The sequence below is a fragment of the Prionailurus viverrinus genome, chromosome F1, assembly GCF_022837055.1.
Source record: "Prionailurus viverrinus isolate Anna chromosome F1, UM_Priviv_1.0, whole genome shotgun sequence".
Taxonomy (NCBI): Eukaryota; Metazoa; Chordata; class Mammalia; order Carnivora; family Felidae; genus Prionailurus; species Prionailurus viverrinus.
This window is the reverse complement of record NC_062577.1, coordinates 56,894,708-56,913,033: the sequence shown is the minus strand read 5'-3', so window position 1 is coordinate 56,913,033 and position 18,326 is coordinate 56,894,708. Positions and strand designations below refer to the sequence as shown.

The window sequence follows — 18,326 nt, the reverse complement described above, 5'->3', positions numbered from 1 at the left end:
AATTGACTAAGCCACCTAGGCTCCCCTTTCCATATACATTTTTATTTTTATTTTTTTAATGCTTTTTTTCTTTTTTTTTTTTTTTTTCGAGAGAGGGATACCATGAGCAGGGGAGGGGCAGAGAGAGAGAGAGAGAGAGAGAGAGAGAGGGAGGGAGAGAGAGAGAATCCTAAGCAGGCTCCTCAGTGCAGAGCCCAACACAGGGCTCAGTCCCACAAACTGTGAGATCATGATCTGAGCCGAGACCAAGAGTCGGATGCTCAACCAAATGAGCCGCCCAGGCGCCCCTCCATATACATTTTTAAATCAGCTTGTCTAGTGCTAGAAATTGTCTTGCTGGGATTTTCAATCTATAGATCAATTCTGAGAAAATTTACATTTTCACAGTATGGAGGTTGCCAAATTGTGAACATCATATGTCTTTCCATTCATTTAGGTCTTTTGTTCCCCTATGAAATGTTTTATAGTTTTTATTGTATATATTTTGTTAAATTTATCCCTGTTTCATGTTTGGGGTTGTTACTCTATAGGACATTGCTTAAAAATTTCTTTTAATGGTAAAATATATATAACATAGAATAGACCATTTTAAATGCATTTTTATTATTTTTTTAAAATTTTTATTAAAAAAAATTTCTAACGTGTATTTTTGAGAGAGAGAGAGAGAGCGTGAGTGGGGGAGGGGCAGACAGAGAGGGAGACACAGAATCTGAAACAGCCTCCAGGCTCTGAGCTGTCAGCAGAGCCCAATGTAGGGCTCAAACTCACGAACTGCAAAATCATAACCTGAGCCGAAGTTGGACGTTTAACCACCTGAGCTACCCAGGCGCCCCGACAGGGATTTTTAAAAATAGCTTTACATAGAACACCTTTCTATACCCAAATTGAAACTGGACAAGAGCAAAACATGTTTTAAATCCTTGATTCATTTACTGAGGGCGTATTAGGCAATAAGGACCTTATTTGAAACTAAGCTGAAATTTGAGGAATGCTGTTATCACGTGTAAAATTTACAAGATTATTTTTTTCTTCCAGATTTTGTATCAGATTGTACCATCTCATAAACTCATGTTAGAATTCCATAGATTACTGAGAAAATCAGGTAAATAATTTTTATTTTGTAGCTCCGCATGTGCAGATAAGCTGTAGACTAGCAAACTGTGACCCATGGGCCAAATCCACCCCTAATCTGTTTTTATAAATCAGGTTCTTTTGGAGCATTTATGTGTTGTCTGTGGCTGCTTTTGCACTACAACAGCAGAGCTGTGTAGTTGTGACATAGACTATATCATTCACAAAGCTTAAATATTTACTGTCCCTTTATTAGGAAAAGTTTTCTGACCCCTGCTGTAGAATATGAGGCAATATTTAACACAAGAGAAATGGCTTCAATATAATTCACCTCATTTAATCTCTGTTGCATTTCAGCTCGGTATAGAAAAGAACATTTTTTTTTTAAGTAGGTTCCATGCCCAGCACGGGGCTTGACCTCACAACCCTGAGATCAAGAGTCATGCAGTCCACCAGCTGAGCCAGCCAGGCACCCCAGAACATAACTTCTTCATAGAAGGAAATCAGCTTAAGTCCAATAGGTACTGGGACTGTGTCAGTCCCTCTCCTGTTAGAAGAGAACATATATAAAATGCCTACATAGGGCAGGTGCTTTAATGTTCTCAGTAAAGTATAGCTCATTTAGAAATCAGACTCACCACTATGACTTCATTAGCAAAGACTAAATTAGTGAATTATTGAATATTTCAGATTTATCACAGGAGACTATGAACAGAATGAATTATTTTAAACTGTTAACCAAACTAGAAGGCTTACAATTCAGTAATATTTTATCAACTGAATATATATTTTTAGCTTTGTGCACTTCAGTATCTTGTGTAAACTCTAATTGTTGTGACCATTGCAGAAAAAAAAGACCACCATAAACTTGGGCTGGAAGTATTATTTGGAGTCTTAGATTTTGCTGGATGCACTAAAAATATAACTGCTTGGAAATATTTGGCAAAATATCTGAGACAGACTTTAATGGGGTAAGTAAAAGAAGCAGTATTTATTACTGGCTCAGCATCAGTAAAATTTCCCAGTATTGTAGCTGATGTCTGTCAATGTTTAAATATCATTCTTTGCTTGTGTTTTTTGATTTCTTGAATTGTGTCTTCAGTTGTTTCTTCTGGGTACATCAGAAGCAAGGAAATAAGGTCATAGGTAAAACATACAAAAATTCCATTAAGATTTTTTTATGGGGACACCTGGGTGGCTCAGTCGGTTAAGCGTCCGACTTTGGCTCAGGTCATGATCTCATGGTTCATCGGTTCGAGTCCCACATTGGGCTCTGTGCTGACAGCTCAGAGCCTGGAGCCTGCTTTGAATTCTGTGTCTCCCTCTCTCTCTGCCCCTCCCCCACTCATGCTCTGTCTCTCTCTCTGTCTCACAAATAAACATTACAAGAAAAAAAGATTTCTTTTATTGTGTCCAAATAAGTACTGTACCTTACCACTGCAGTACTAAAGAATGTGCGTATTTTCAAGTTGGAAATGATGACAAAAAGGGGTCATTCCCACTCTCCGCCAGGCTGTTTGTAAAGCTCTTGGTGATCTGTGTGTCATCATCTTGTAAGATCACATGGAAACTGCTTTTCTCCCAGCTGGTTTTCAATAATTTTTTGTGGGGCTTTTTAGGGCCTCATAAGATCATCGTCAGTTATCCATACAGCAGATGTTTAAGTCCATTGTGAGCTGGATATCTAAAACTATCCCTCTGATCATAATACCATTTTGAGAAAAGAAGGAGTGGCCCTTGTCATTTTTTAAAAGTGTTTATTTATTTATTTATTTTTGAGAGAGCACGTGCAAATCCTGGCAGGGCAGAGAGAGAGAAAGAGAGAGAATCCCAAGAAGGTGCCATGCTGTCAGTGCAGAGCCCAACGCGGGGCTGGAACCCACGAGCCATGAGATCATGATCTGAGCTGAAGTCAGATACTTAACCGACTGAGCCACCCAGGCTCCCTTCCACAGACTCTTCTTAAGTTCATATGCTGCCATTATAGGTCCATCTCCATCACTGACCTTCTCTTTTGACATTTTTCTTTTCCAGGAACCACCTTCCCTGGGTCCAAGAAGAGTGGAACTCCAGGAAAACCTGGTGGCCTAGCTTTCACTTCAGCTCCTTTTGGGCAAAAAGCGATTGGAAAGAGGCTAAAGCTTTGGCTTGTGAGAAGGCTTTGGTAGCTGGAATACTGTTAGGAAAAGGTATGGGGTTTTTTTTCTTCTTACGTAGACGTAGCTTTTGGACGATTTTGAAATGACAAAGTGTGACCATTCATTCATGTCACAGCTTACTTGGTACAGTGCCCAAGGACATTAGATGCTGGAGAGGATAACTGGTGAATGGAAAAATGAACCTTGAGTTGGGGCCAGGTGATCTGCTTGTAAGGACTGTCCGTGGACTGGAAGCTGATGTCATCTTGTTGATTGCGTTGCTTGCTTTTTATGCTGTAATTTGCGTATCTTTAGGGGCCAATTAAGATAGAGGATGCAGACTGTTTCCACAACAACCACATAGAAAGTTTACTGACATTGTCCACTTGACAGTATTAGAAATAGAAAAAGATTCTTTGCTGACCTTATTGTTTGATAATAGCTCTGCACTATACTTACTTATCTGTTCTGGTTCGGAGGGAACATTTCTCCCGTAAAAAGAGTATACCTCCTATTAACTTATTTAAAAATCCTCTTAAAGAAAGGGAAATTGATCTTTTCTTCGTGGAACATGCTGGCTGTTAAAACTCTCAGCGCTCGGTGCCAATGGAGCAGGGAAACTGTAGGTCAGAGAAAAAGTGAGTGTCACCCGTGTCCATGAGTAAGCAGTCTGTTGCTAGAGAGTTCAGAGTATCCTAAAGAGATTCTTCAGCTCGGTTGTGAGATCGTTGGTTTTATTTTGGAATTAGTATTCTCAGTGAGTGTTTCAGATGATTACAAGGGTTAATGAAATGCTGGTTCCTAAGAGGAAAAGGACAAATAAATAGGAAAACAATTGTAAGATTTCTCTCTTAACACACTGATGCCAAGGAACAGAAATGGGATTCAGACTGAGATTTCTACTTCCTTATGAGCGTAGAGGCATCTAGTACAGATATCTAAAGGGGTCTGTGTTTGAGCCGAGTCTGGACTGATTTTCCAGTCTGTCACCTTTTCCTGTCACTTAGATCAAACAGTTAACCTTTGGGACCCTCTCTCTGAGTAGGCTTCCTAACACCTGTCCATGCTGCCTACGGGATTGTTGTAAGCATCAAGTGAGCGTCACATCAAAGTGCTTTATAAATTCAAAAGTGCTCTGTGAATATCAGGCATAATCATGCCTGAAAATGGGTACATTTCTTTTTTCCGGGGTTAGTGTGGGGGTTGAGTCAGTCTGTTCAGGAGTTGAGCTGGGTTTTGTCCGTGCTCTGGTTATCCCCATTCTATCACAGGATTCAAATTCTGGTCACCATCTGCCTTTACTTCATGCTGAGAGCAGGGTCTGGTAGCTGCCCTGCCTCCCATGCTCTGGTAAGGCAAGCCAGGCCCTTTGTCCTTGTGACTATACGTCTTCTGGTGGAGGAAGGAGTTTGTAGGTTATTTGGCTTTTTCTCTGTGTTAGGGTGAGATCAGAGTTCTTTCTATCTTTCTATATTCTAGATGGAAGCAGAAATCTGTGTACAAAGTATTTTGTTTTTGCTAAAGTGGTAGATGTGTTTGGAAATACAGATTATTACATTAACATCACAGCACTGCTTTCTGGCTAATAAAACGTTAGTAATTCTGGCATAGTATTTCAGGAATAATGGTTACTGTAGGTACAGTATATATCCTAGCAATTTCCCAGAGAAGATGAATGTATGGTGAGACTATAATGAAATTAGTTCTTATGTGATTTATGGTCTCACTCGTCAAATATAAAAAAAATTCTCTTCTTTAAGGTTTATTTATTTTGAGAGAGAGAGAGGAAGGGAGTCAGGGAGGGGCAGAGAGAGAGGAGAGAGAGAATACCAAGCAGGCTCTGCACTGACAATGCGTAGCCTGACATGGGTCTTGAACTCATGAACTGTGAGGTCATGACCTGAGCCGAGATCAAGAGTCAGACGCTTAACCCAACTGCGCCACCCAGGTGCCCCTAAAAAAATCTCTTAAAATACCCAGTTTACATTTTTATTTATTTTTTTGAAGAGAAAGCGTGAGTTGAGGAGAGGGGCTGAGGGAGAGAGGGAGAGAGAGAGAAAAAGAGGGAGAGAGAGAGAGAGAGAGAGAAAGAGAAAGAAAGAGAGAAAGAAAGAAAGAAAGAAAGAAAGAAAGAAAGAAAGAAAGAAAGAAATCCCAAGCAGGCTCCACCCCAGTGTGGAGCTCGATCCCACAACCCTGGGATCATGACCTGACCTGAAATCAAGATTTAGACGTTCGTCCAGACGCACCCAGTCTAGTTTTTTTTAATAGAAACTTGATTCATGTTTGAAATACTTGACCAGTGAACCGATGGCATGGTAAGACTGTGAAAAGACCTTTGTCAGAGCTGCCCCATCACCATCCAGCTGCTCTCTGGATGGCTAGAACGGCTGGCTAAGTTCTCATCTCTTCTGACCTGTGAGGAGTTTATTTTAATCCTTCACATCAAGGTTTTCTTACAGAGAACCTTTGTATTGTTACAGATGCCTCTTCCGCTGTTTTACCAGCTGACATTGAAAGGGAATTTGTAGTAATTTGCTTTTGGCGAAGTCTCATTTAATATGTGAATATATGTATAATATGCATATCACCTTAACTGGGGCTTAGGAGGCAGGGTGGAACCAGCTAAAGTATGTGCTTTAATCAGAAACGTTTTCATATGTAGAAAGTGTGCGTTTCACTGGTGATAGCTCTTAGAATGTGCTCAGGATACCTTGGTATAGATAATACAAATCCATCTTATTTTCATAATCGTTAGTATGCCAGAGTTGAAGCAAAATTTTCAAAATGTGGAAATATACTTGAAGAATTTGATAAGTATTAAAACTCTTTGTTGATTTTGCTTCGTTTGTTTTTTTTGTTGTAGGTTGTAGATACTTTCGGTATATTTGCAAACAAGATCATCAAGTCTTAAGGAAAAAAATAAGGCGGATAAGGAAATCTGTGAAAAAACACAGTATTGTAAATCCAGGACTCTGATACTGAATATTAGTTATTTAAGATGAATAGCTACAGAATAGTAGCTCGGTAGGTGTTACTGAATGTATTTAATTGGCGTATCTATGATGTAGTTTATATTTTTATATTTTTCTATATTTTCTATATTTCTGTATTTTCTTTTATTGTAATTATAGCTAAAAAAGAAACAGCCTTGCTGCTTTTGTTCTTTGTAAATAGCATATTTTTCTTTTTTGTACCATTAAATATAATATTTATTAAGAAATAAACCTTCAAATAAGAAATATATTTGTTTAATTAGAGAATACAGGTCTACGGCAGTTATTGCTGTCTGCAGATAATTTCCTTCTGACTGTTGTATAATAAAACATAACTTGCAGTGTTGTTAAGTGGATTTCTATTCTTGGAGTTTCTAAACGATCCACATTAGGTTTACCATCATAAGGAATATATTGGTCATGAGTTCTCTTGAGGAATTTTGGAAACAGAGAAGGATTTAGGAAAGGAATTCTCTTTGTTTTGGGGGTATTAAGACATGGGGGCTTGGGGCTAAGTGACCTTCTGACAAGAGAGCTACCTTTGACTCTAGAAGACTAATTTGGGTCAGAGCGGGTAGAGGGTTGGCCTGACTTCAAAGGGCTCTAGTCTGTTGTTGTTTTGCCAAGCACAGCAATCTGAGACATGCTTTGGAACTCCTGTGTCCCTTACCTTTCTCTTGGAAACGGGGATGTGGCAGTAGGCAGCTGGACAGTGGAGAAGCATCTGCCAGTGAGATGGTATCCCAGGGTCACACAGCCCAACGGGAAAGCTTGGCTCAGAAGCCAAGAACAGCGTTCCTGGAATAGGAGCTGGCGCTTTATGTAATATGTTGTGGTAACTGGTAGAGCGAGTGCTTCTTCGAAACTGTCTCAGCTCTTGCACATTTACGGTTCAGATAACTTGTATTTGAGTTCCGCGAAGGCTCACTAACTTTAGAACAAGCCCAGTATTTAGATGGCAAACCTCACATTTTCCCCACTGGCTTTAAACCATCTGCAAGGGTCTCCTGGGTAGCTCAGTCAGTTAAGTGTGTGACTTCAGCTCAGGTCATGATCTCATGGTTCATGAGTTCAAGCACCACATCAGGCTCTGTGCTGACAGCCTGGAGCCTGGAGCCTGCATCAGATTCTGTGTCTCGTTCTCTCTGCCCCTCCCCGACTTGTGTGTCCACATTCTCTCTCCCTCTCTCTCTCTCTCTCTCTCTCTCTCTCTCACAAAAACAAACATTAAAAAAAAATTAAAAAGAAAATTTAAACCATCTGCAAGAAAATAGCACAAATTATCCCTTGTGAGTAACTTGGTTCAATATTTTATACTTAGTAAGATGACTCAATAAATACTCATCCTTTTAATATACATGTGAAACACGTAGGTGCCCCACAGACCAACATAAACCAAGTTCAAGTGACCACATGGGTAGGACCAGGTTTACTGCTGGGGGCTGGCCACCCACGCTTCTGTGGAAGGTCAGCCCTACAGGAACGACATGCCCGGATGACATGGGCAAGGTCTCAAAGCTCAGGCCGAGATTGTCAGGGCATCTCCTCTCTGAAACTTTAGTCGAAAGCTGTTAAGTAGGATTTACGGGTTCTCATGATCTCTGGCAAATGGAGGTGGGAATGCAAGAGAAACGAGTAGACTTGGTTCTTGGTTTCCACACAGAGCTTAACTTGCTAGGGTTTTCATGCCCAATGATCATACTGCACGATGCAGTGAGAGCGGTGTGAATCTACTGTGATTTTTAGGTCCACTATAGTCAGTTTCATGAATAATAATGGCTAAAATTTATCAAGCACTTTGGGCTTTACATGATGTCTTACTGTCCCCACAATCTTACGAGTTATTCCTGTTTTACCCAGGAAGGAAGGGGGGTCTCAGAAGTTAAGTGACTTGCACAAAGTCACAGCTCATAGATGGTGGCACCAGGACCCTAACCTGACCTCTGTGGTTCCAGAGAGCACGCGCTCTGTACTGCGTGTACTGCCTCCCAGTTCCGTCAGTGTTTGTGACCCGCAGAGCCCTGAGCTAGGCAGCAAGGAAGAGAGTAGAGGGGATTCGCAACCCAGAGCCTAGCAGCTCCAGCAAAGCCTGTCCTCTGCCGGGCTCGGTAGGTCGGTCTCCCCTCTGTGTCCTCACTGGTCCCTCACAGCCTCTTCTCAAATCATCACATTGTTATGTTATCTTTGTACATTTTTTTTTATTAACATTTAGTTAATTTTTGAGAGAGAGAGAGAGACAGAGCGCGAACAGGGGAGAGGCCGGGTGGGGTGGTGGACACAGAATCCGAAGCAGGCTCCAGGCTCTGAGCTGTCAGCACAGAGCCCGACATGGGGCTTGAACTCACGAACTGTGAGATCATCACCTGAGCCAAAGTTGGACGTTTAACCGACTGAGCCACCCAGGCGTCCCTGTCCTTCTTAATAGTACATTATCTGAACTTAATAATCTTTTATCGGCAACCCTCAACAGAATTTCTAGCGCATTAAATATTGAATAGAAGGGGCACCTGGATGGCTTGGTCAGTTGAGCGTTCGATTCTTGATTCCAGCTCAGGTCATGATCTCACGGTTTGTGACTTTGAGCCCCTCATAGGGCTCTGTGCTGACAGTGCGGAGCCTGCTTGGGATGGTCTCTCTTTCTGTTTCCACCCCTCCCTACCCTCGAAAATAAATATAAATAAACGTTAAAGAAATAAATATTGAGTAGAACTGAATGGAAATTCATGAAAGCTATTGACTTAGTGTGCCTGTTGTATGGGAAATAGTACCTTGGGGCTCCTGTGCCCAGGGTAGGGGCCTCGGGAGACTAAGGTTTGACTTCTGGGTTTATCATTAGGTAGTTCTGTGACTTCTTGGACAAATTACTGAGCTTTCATAGTTTCTTTACCTGTAGTTGAGAGATAGTAGGATTTCTCTCACTGGATTGCTATGAAGAATGAAAAATACAACCAATGCCTAGGATAATAATGAATACTTAACAAATCTTTTATTTTTATTTTTTTAAATTTATTTTTGGTTTTTGAGAGACAGAGCACAAGCAGGGGAGGGGCAGAGAGAGAAGGAGACACGGAATCTGAAGCAGGCTCCAGGCTCCGAGCTGTCAGCACAGAGCCCGACACGGGGCTCGAACTCACGAACCATGAGATCATGACCTGAGCTGAAGTCGGAAGCTTAACCAACAACCACCCAGGCGCCCCAATACTTAGCAAATCTTAAGTGAACACCCATCATGACAATTTTAGACAGCAGATAACAGGAACTAAATAAAGATAACTTAAAGTCTTGGTTTCTCTTAAAAGCCTCTGAAATACAGAAATTGTGCAATAGTTGAGTTCATGCTTTCTGCTAAAATACACCCATCTTTCAGTCTACGGACAGTGTAGCCATCAACCACGGACTCAAGGGCTTCACACGCCTTTGAAGATACGCAGTCCACCGCTCAGTTCCCTCCTTGCTCAGCTGCCCGCAGCTCTGATCTCCGGCTCACTGGCTTAGCGGGACTGCCGTGCTTTGCTTGGGACTCCGGCCCAGTGCGCTGTTCGGGAGAGGTTGTTCCAAGGTGGAGAAGTCAGACTGTGTAGAACTTAGTTTATGAGTTCCACTTCTTCGATAATCCCGGTCTTGTGCTGTCTGTTGTCCACTGCCTGAGAAACAGTTCCTCATATAGTTGATCTAGATTAGATGACAGGCAAAATAACTAAACTAAAATTAGGACCTTTTGCCTGTCAAATGATACCTTTAAGAAAATTAAATGTAGTCTGTTAAAAGATTTGTGGGGCATCTGGGTGGCTCAGTTGGTAGAGCGTGTGACTCTTGATCTCGGGGTTGTGAGTTCGAGTTCTTTTTTTTTTTTTTTTTTAATATATGAAATTTATTGTCAAATTGGTTTCCATACAACACCCAGTGCTCATCCCAAAAGGTGCCCTCCTCAATACCCATCACCCACCCTCCCCTCCCTCCCACCCCCCATCAACCCTCAGTTTGTTCTCAGTTTTTAACAGTCTCTTATGCTTTGGCTCTCTCCCACTCTAACCTCTTTTTTTTTTTTTCCTTCCCCTCCCCCATGGGTTTCTGTTAAGTTTCTCAAGATCCACATAAGAGTGAAACCATACGGTATCTGTCTTTCTCTGTATGGCTTATTTCACTTAGCATCACACTCTCCAGTTCCATCCACGTTGCTACAAAAGGCCATATTTCATTCTTTCTCATTGCCACGTAGTATTCCATTGTGTATATAAACCACAATTTCTTTATCCATTCATCAGTTGATGGACATTTAGGCTCTTTCCACAATTTGGCTATTGTTGAGAGTGCTGCTCTAAACATTGGGGTACAAGTGCCCCTATGCATCAGTACTCCTGTATCCCTTGGGTAAATTCCTAGCAGTGCTATTGCTGGGTCATAGGGTAGGTCTATTTTTAATTTTCTGAGGAACCTCCACACTGCTTTCCAGAGCAGATGCACCAATTTGCATTCCCACCAACAGTGCAAGAGGGTTCCCGTTTCTCCACATCCTCTCCAACATCTATAGTCTCCTGATTTGTTCGTTTTGGCCACTCTAACTGGCGTGAGGTGATATCTGAGTGTGGTTTTGATTTGTATTTCCCTGATAAGGAGCGACGTTGAACATCTTTTCATGTGCCTGTTGGCCATCCGGATGTCTTCTTTAGAGAAGTGTCTATTCATGTTTTCTGCCCATTTCTTCACTGGGTTATTTGTTTTTCGGGTGTGGAGTTTGGTGACATGAGTTCGAGTTCTACACTGGGTGCAGAGATTACTGAAAAATAAAATGTTAAAGGGTACCTGTGTGGCCCGGTTGCTTGGGTGTTCTCAAGATGGAGCCCTGCACTGGGCTCTGTGTTGACAGCATGGAGCCTGCTTGGGATTCTCTCTCTCCTCTCTCTGCCCCTCCCCACTCTTGCTCGTGCTGTCTCTCTCTCTCTGTCTCAAAATAAATAAACATAAAAAATTATTTAAAAAATAATAAAATCTTAAAAAAGAAAGTATTTGCAACACAAACTGACAGGATTAAAATAAATTCAGATCAATAAGAACAGGAGAAAGAGCCCAATAGAAAAAAATGGACAAAACACATGAACAAGTATTTCACAGAAGGTAAACTTGGACCACAAACACCTAAGTCCGAGAAATGCAAATCAAGAGCATAGTGGAATTCCAGTTCAGACCCACTCAGTTAGCAAAAATTAAGATGATGGGGAATAAAATACAAGAAATAGGTTGGATATTTTTGGTACCATTTACCAATACTATTCTTGAGTGTTTACTCGAGAAATGCTTGTACGTGTGCACCAACAGACTGGGAATACTAGAAAAAACCCACAAATGCTTTAGTGGCATGAGAGTGGATAAATTGTGATAGTCGCACAAGGAAAAATGAATAAACTGTAGATTTATACACCAATGTAGAGGGAACCCCGTAACATAGTGAAAGAAACGTGTCTCTGCGTACGACTTCATGACTACATAGAGTTCAAACTCTAAAGTGCAACTAAACTAAAATGCTTATAAGTATATATAGCTTGTGATGAAGCTACATATATTAAAAAAAAACAAAAACAAAAACGAAAAACAAGAGAATGATAACAAAACTCCCATGCAGAGTGGTTACCTCTGAATGGGAGGGCAGAGGGAAAAGCTCATCATTAAGGGACGTAAATTATTGTTAATGGTCTAGTTTTTTAATTAAGTGGCAGGCTCTCCGTGGACTAATACTGACAGTGCGTGATGAACCACGGGTTGTGGTTTATCCCATTTTGTGCACTTGGGGCTACTGTAAAAAATGAAAAGGACCCTACAATATCTGATTCCATTTATACGAAATGTCCAGAGTAAACAAGTCTACAGAAATGGAGAGAGTAGACTAGTGATTGCCTAGGACGAGAAGAGGGGGGTGGATGAGAAGATGAGGCGGAAGTGATAGCCGGAGGGGTGGGTACAGGGTTCCTTTGGGATCATGGTTGCAGAATTCACTCTGCGAATATACTAAAAAGCATTTAATCGTGCACTTTGAACGAGTGAATTGTATGGCATGTGAATTTTATCAGTGACACTATTACCAAAAAGAAACAAAACCAAAAAATCAACTAGCTTTATGGAGTCAGAAAGTCTGGATTCAACCAAGCACCTCACCTAACTGAGCCTCACGTTTATTCTGTAAAACAGGGTGATCTGAGAAAGGCAGAAAGTGCTTAGCATGAGTCTTGGTGCACTGGTTTTCTCAATAAGTGGTAACATTTATTATTATGAACAACAACAACAACAAAGGAAATTAAACCAAAAAAATGAACACAAAACCAGGCCAACCATTCTTTAATGAAGGGGTAAGTGTAGCCTTTTGGGGTCTAGTTATTTATCCATATTTATAGCACAAAGGCTTTATCTGCTGGATTGCATTAGAGTATTTATATTTTAGGGGCACCTGGGTGGCTCAGTTGGTTCAGTGTACAACTCTTGATTTCGGCTCAGGTCATAGGATCAAGCCCTGCATCAGGTTCCGAGCTGAGCATGGAGACTGCTTAAGATTCTCTCTCTTCCTCTACCCCTCTCACCCACATACACTCTCTCTAAAGTAAAAAGAATACATAAAATAAAAATATAAAGAGGAATATATTTTAAATTTTGTTTCTTTTAATGTTTATTCATTTTTGAGAGACAGAGAGAGACAGAGCATGAGCAGGGAAGGGGCAGAGAGTGAGGGACACACAGAATCTGAAGCAGGCTCCAGGCTCTAAGCCGTCAGCACAGAGCCGGATGCGCGGCTCGAACCCACAGACCGCGGGATCATGACCTGAGCTGAAGTCGGACGCTCAACCCACTAAGCCACCCAGGCGCCCCTAGAGGCAGATCTTGAATTTGTTTCCGCCTTGTCAGCCCCACGATGAGAGACCCCACTGTCCGTTGTTTATTTATTACCTCCTATTATGCCTATACCAAGAATTCACACATTCTTATCACCGTGCCGGGATCTTCATTCAGTCAATATACTCCTTAATTGGCAGGCTGCGTCTGACACAGATTTTTCTAAGTGGAGAAAACAAGTTAAAGTGATTGCTATACTTTTCATGTTTTGATACATCATCCTAAAGGAATGAACAAGATCTGGGCTGTAATTCAGAACACCTAAATTTTATTGCCATCCTCTCCATTCACCCAAAGCAGGACCCTAAGTATTTCATGGAACCTCGCTGAGACTTAATTCACTTGTCTATACGTTCGTGATAGAGTATCTCCCCTGCTTACCTCAGAATTTTTGTGACGATCAGATGAGATGAAGTGGGAGACAATACTTTGTGAACTGTAATGCATAATACAAATGAAGAGTTATTAATACTTTCCTTAATCTCAAACACACCTGTTCGTTTTCATACAGTGAGAAGGCAGTTAGGCTGTGGCCGTGAAGACAGATAAACTTCGAGAGAAAACGAACTTACATGAGAAGGTACTGGCTAGAACATCTATTTTTTTTTTTAAGTTTATTTATTTTAGAGAGAGAGGGGACAAGCGGGAGAGGGGTAGAGAGAGAGAGGGAGAGAGAGAATGTGCCATCAGTGCAGAGCCCGATGCAGGGCTCAAACTCACAAAGAGATCATGACCTGAGCCAAAATTCAAGAGTCAGACGCTTAACCGACCAAGCCACCCAGGTACCCCTAGAGCATTTCCTTTTCTATTTTTTTCTTTTCTGTTGCATGGTATGATGCTAGAATGAACACCAGACCTGAACCTCTCAATATGACTTTTTTAAATGCAACTCTTGATCTCAGGGTCATGAGTTTGAGCCTCACATTGGGTGTAGAGATTACTAAAAAAATAAACTTAAAAAAAAGAAAGTCACTTGCTATATGAAAGTGTAAGTGTGTGTGTGTGTGTGTGTGTGTGTGTGTGGCTGTTATTGGTTGAATCGTGTATCCCCAAAAGGATATGGTCAAGTCCTAACCCCCAATCCTTCAGAATGTGACCTTGTTTGGAGATTGGGTCTTTACAGAGATAATCAAGTTAAAAAAAGGTCGTTGGGGTGGGTCTAATCCAAAATGACTGGTTTCCTCATAAAAAGGGGAACATTTGGACACAGACATGCACCCAGAGAATGCCATGTGAACAAAAAGACAGAAATTGGGGTGATGTGTCCTCGAGCCAAGGGTACAAGATTGCCTGTAAACAAATTCTTCACAGCCCAGAGAAAAACCAGCCCTGCTGACAGCTTGACCTCATCTTCCAGACTTCAGAAGTGTGAGACAATACATTTCTGTGGTTCAGGCCACCCAGTTTTGTGATACTTTGTTACAGTAGCCCTAGCTGACCAATAACAATATTTTTTAAAATGTTCTGTTTGCCTCCAAGGTTGGAGCTAAAGTGATTTTGCTACACAATCTGGTCCCAGTTTGCAGTTCTAGATTTTTTTCTCCTAAACTCACCTAACAGTCAAAACTTGGTTTTCTCTTCTTCTCCACCTGGACTTCATCTGAATACTCTGTTCCATCTTCATTAGGATTTTCTTAGCCACTCCAGTCTGATACCCCCTCTCCTTCCTTGGGATTCCTACGGGCAGTTTGTTCCTTCCTTATTGTTGTCTGAATATCATCTGCCTAGGATTATTTGGACTCTTATTTTAGCCTTTCTTCTCAGAGCATAAACTCCTTGAAAAAGTTCATTTCGTGCATCCATTTTCTGTTAAATGTTTCTCTTTCAGTATCGTGCTTTGTGCATGATGATAAATATCTATGGTAAAATTAGCAACTGTATAGTTAATAACCTGTATTATGTTATTATGTCTAAAATATTATGTAGTCCCATCTGAAATGTTGCATCTTTTAATAATCAAATTTCTTTTAATAATCTTTTAATAATCAAATCAAATTTTTGCTGTCACTGTGTCTGATGGGACCTGCTAGCCAATCTCTCCCTGTCAATTTTGAAATCCATCTTTGCCCAAAACAGTAAGATCTGATTTGGATTTACATGTCCTGGGTAGATAGGAATTATTATGTCCAAGGTTTTTTGTTTTCTTGTTTTTTTTAAAAAAATTTTTTTTTTTTTTAACATTTATTTATTTTTGAGACAGAGAGAGACAGAGCATGAACAGGGGAGGGGTAGAGAGAGGGAGACACAGAATCTGAAGCAGGCTCCAGGCTCTGAGCCATCAGCCCAGAGTCCGACGCGGGGCCCGAAACTCATGGACTGCGAGATCGTGACCTGAGCTGAAGTCGGACGCTTAACTGACTGAGCCACCCAGGCGCCCCTGTTTTCTTGTTTTTTTAAAATATAAGTTTGTTTATTTTGAGAGAGTGTGAGCAAATGGGGGAGGGGCAGAGAGAGGGAGAGAGAGAATCCCAAGCAGGCTCTATGCTGTCAGCACAGAGTGTCATGCGGGGCTCGAACTCACAAACTATGAGGTCATGACCCGAGCTGAAGTCAGGTGCTTAACTGACTGAGCCACCCAAGCACCTTGTTTTTGTGTTTTCTGTTTTGTTTTGTTTTTTTTTTTTTTAATACTGTGCTATAATTCTGTAAACCCAGCCATTAAGCATTATTTTCCAGGGCGCCTGGGTGGCTCAGTGATTAAGTGTCCAACTCTTGATTTCAACTCAGGTCATGACCTCACAGTTCGTGAGTTCCACCTCGGAGTCGGGCTCTGTGCTGACAGTACAGAGCCTGCTGCATGGGATTCTCTGTCTCCTCTCTCTCGGCCCTCCCCCACTCATGATCTCTTTCTCTCTCTCTCTCTCTCTCAAACATTTTTTTTAAAAAAGAATTATTTTCCAAGAAGGAGGCATTCCTTTTAAACTCAGTTTTTTGTGGTTTTTTTTTTTTTTTTTTTTTTTTTTTTTTGTGGCAAAGGGAAAACTGAGACATAAATGTCAATGAAAGATCCAGAAGTACTCTCAGGTCCCACGTGGAAAGAGAGAATGCACTTATTCCTACTCCTCGTGGGGTCAGACTGTTACCTCCCATGTCTGAGAAGGCATGGTGTGTGAATCCACTGGTTGAAATCGGTCCATGTGTTTTTTACTCGTCCCACCCAAGGCTTCCAGAAGGGTGACATTATCTAACCTCTCAGCAAACAACCCCATGGAAACAGTACAGTCATCAATGAATCATGGATGCTGTATTATGTTTTTTTTTTTATTTTTTTTAACGTTTTATTTATTTTTGAGACAGAGAGAGACAGAGCATGAACGGGGGAGGGGCAGAGTGAGAGGGAGACAGAATCGGAAGCAGGCTCCAGGCTCTGAGCCATCAGCCCAGAGCCCGACACGGGGCTCGAACTCACGGACCGCGAGATCGTGACCTGAGCTGAAGTCGGCCGCTTAACCGACTGCGCCACCCAGGCGCCCCTGTATTATGTTTTAAAAAGCAGCATTCAACTAGGGATGCCCTTGAACAGTACAGACAGGAAAGCAGGGGTGTGTTGTTGATGATTCTTAACCACTCCCTCCTGAATTGTCCCTTACTTATAGAGATGTCGTGTTTGTATTTTATTCTTATGTATTTTATTTATTATTCTTTTTTAAATGTTTATTTATTTTTGAGAGAGAGAGACAGAGCATGAACAGGGGAGAAGCAGACAGAGAGGGAGACACAGAATCCGAAGCAGGCTCCAGGCTGCTAGCTGTCAGCACAAAGCCCGTCGCGGGGCTCGAACTCACGAACCTCGAGATCATGTCCTGAGCCAAAGTTGGATGCTTTAACCAACTGAGCCACCCAGGTGCCCCGAAATGTAGTGTGTTTGTATTTTAAATGCCATTTTGGGCCTTCACAATCCACAGCATTGTGAACACACACCCATTAGACTGAGGCTCATCCCCTCTTGACATCCTGGAAAGGCTGTTTGGAGTGGTGAGTGGGATCCCTCCTTAGAAGTGGATCCAGGCCAAGAAAAGTCTTTGATTTCATCTGCATTTCAAAGCGCAGTTTTTTGCCAGTGAGGAAATTTCCGGATAGTGGACAATCGTGGAAAGTACCAGAAGGAAAGTGAACTCAGAACCTAATGCCTCTGCAGGCTTGTGCCCCGGTTCATGCCTCTGTCTGGGTTTGGGGTCGTGTGAGTTTGGGACTCCATGTCCTTCAGTCATTTAAGAAATATTTATCAAAGGCCTGTCATGTGCCAAGAACATGTATAAAACAAAACACATTCTTTTTTTTTTTATTAATTTTTTTTTTAACGTTTATTTATTTTTGAGACAGAGAAAGACAGAGCATGAACGGGGGAGGGGCAGAGAGAGAGGGAGACACAGAATCGGAAGCAGGCTCCAGGCTCTGAGCCATCAGCCCAGAGCCTGACGCAGGGCTCAAACTCACAGACTGTGAGATCGTGACCCGGGCTGAAGTTGGACGCTTAACCGACTGAGCCACCCAGGTGCCCCAACAAAACACATTCTTAAATGATAATGTTGAAACATAAACTAAGTGGGGAAGTGTGCCCTGAGAGCAGGTATGGACTTGGCAAAAATAAAGACCCCCCTGTGTTGTGTGCCTCCCGAGGACACTGTCCCAAGAGGACAGACACTGTCCCAACAGCCCTTGCCGACTCCTTGTTTGTACCAGGCCACACTCCCCGCTTCCTTCACTGTCTCCTTTCTTCTTACTCCTTGCTGTGGATCCAAGATTCATGGAATGTCCTCTCTTCCAGCCACGGCAAATATAGAGCTGTCCGGATCACAGGAACCATAAGCTCCCCCTGCCTCCCCCTACCGACCCCCCTATCCTCCCAGATCCACACCCGAGGTCCAGTGGATGCCATTCAGCACTACAGGACCTCTCTCGCATCTTGCCCTTTCATAGTCTGAAGTCTGGAACCACATAATATGTGCTGGTCTCTAGCTTGTGAAGAAACTGTAAACAAATTGTGAATTTCCTGCCCTCCCCCCAGACCCCCACTGCAGGAATTCTTAGCAGTTTTAATGAATCACAGCACGCCTGCCAAGGACATACATCATTGTGCCTCTTCCTAAGCAGCCACGCACCCCAATAACTCAGCAGTAGGGGGCAGAACGTGGTGCCAGCTTCGTGTCTGGGTTGGAAGGGGCAGGGACACCTCTCACTGTTTTCACGGAGACACTTGGCCACCCAGACCGCGGAAGGGACACTGCTCAGAAACCACCTC

At 42.1% G+C, this 18,326-nt stretch overlaps 1 protein-coding gene across 3 annotated transcripts in view; it reads left to right on the top strand.

The window, feature by feature from the left end:
• The window catches only part of TAF1A (TATA-box binding protein associated factor, RNA polymerase I subunit A), a 30,994-nt gene extending 24,438 nt beyond the window's left edge, over positions 1 to 6,556 (top strand). For all 3 annotated transcript variants that reach the window (XM_047840876.1, XM_047840877.1, XM_047840879.1), the window contains 4 exons: positions 1,036 to 1,102; positions 1,919 to 2,042; positions 3,106 to 3,260; positions 6,076 to 6,556. In XM_047840876.1, coding sequence (XP_047696832.1) covers positions 1,036 to 1,102; positions 1,919 to 2,042; positions 3,106 to 3,260; positions 6,076 to 6,188 — 459 coding nt within the window. In that variant the 3' untranslated portion in view covers positions 6,189 to 6,556. The remainder of the gene's footprint in view (positions 1 to 1,035; positions 1,103 to 1,918; positions 2,043 to 3,105; positions 3,261 to 6,075) is intronic.
• Positions 6,557 to 18,326: the final 11,770 nt, after the last annotated feature.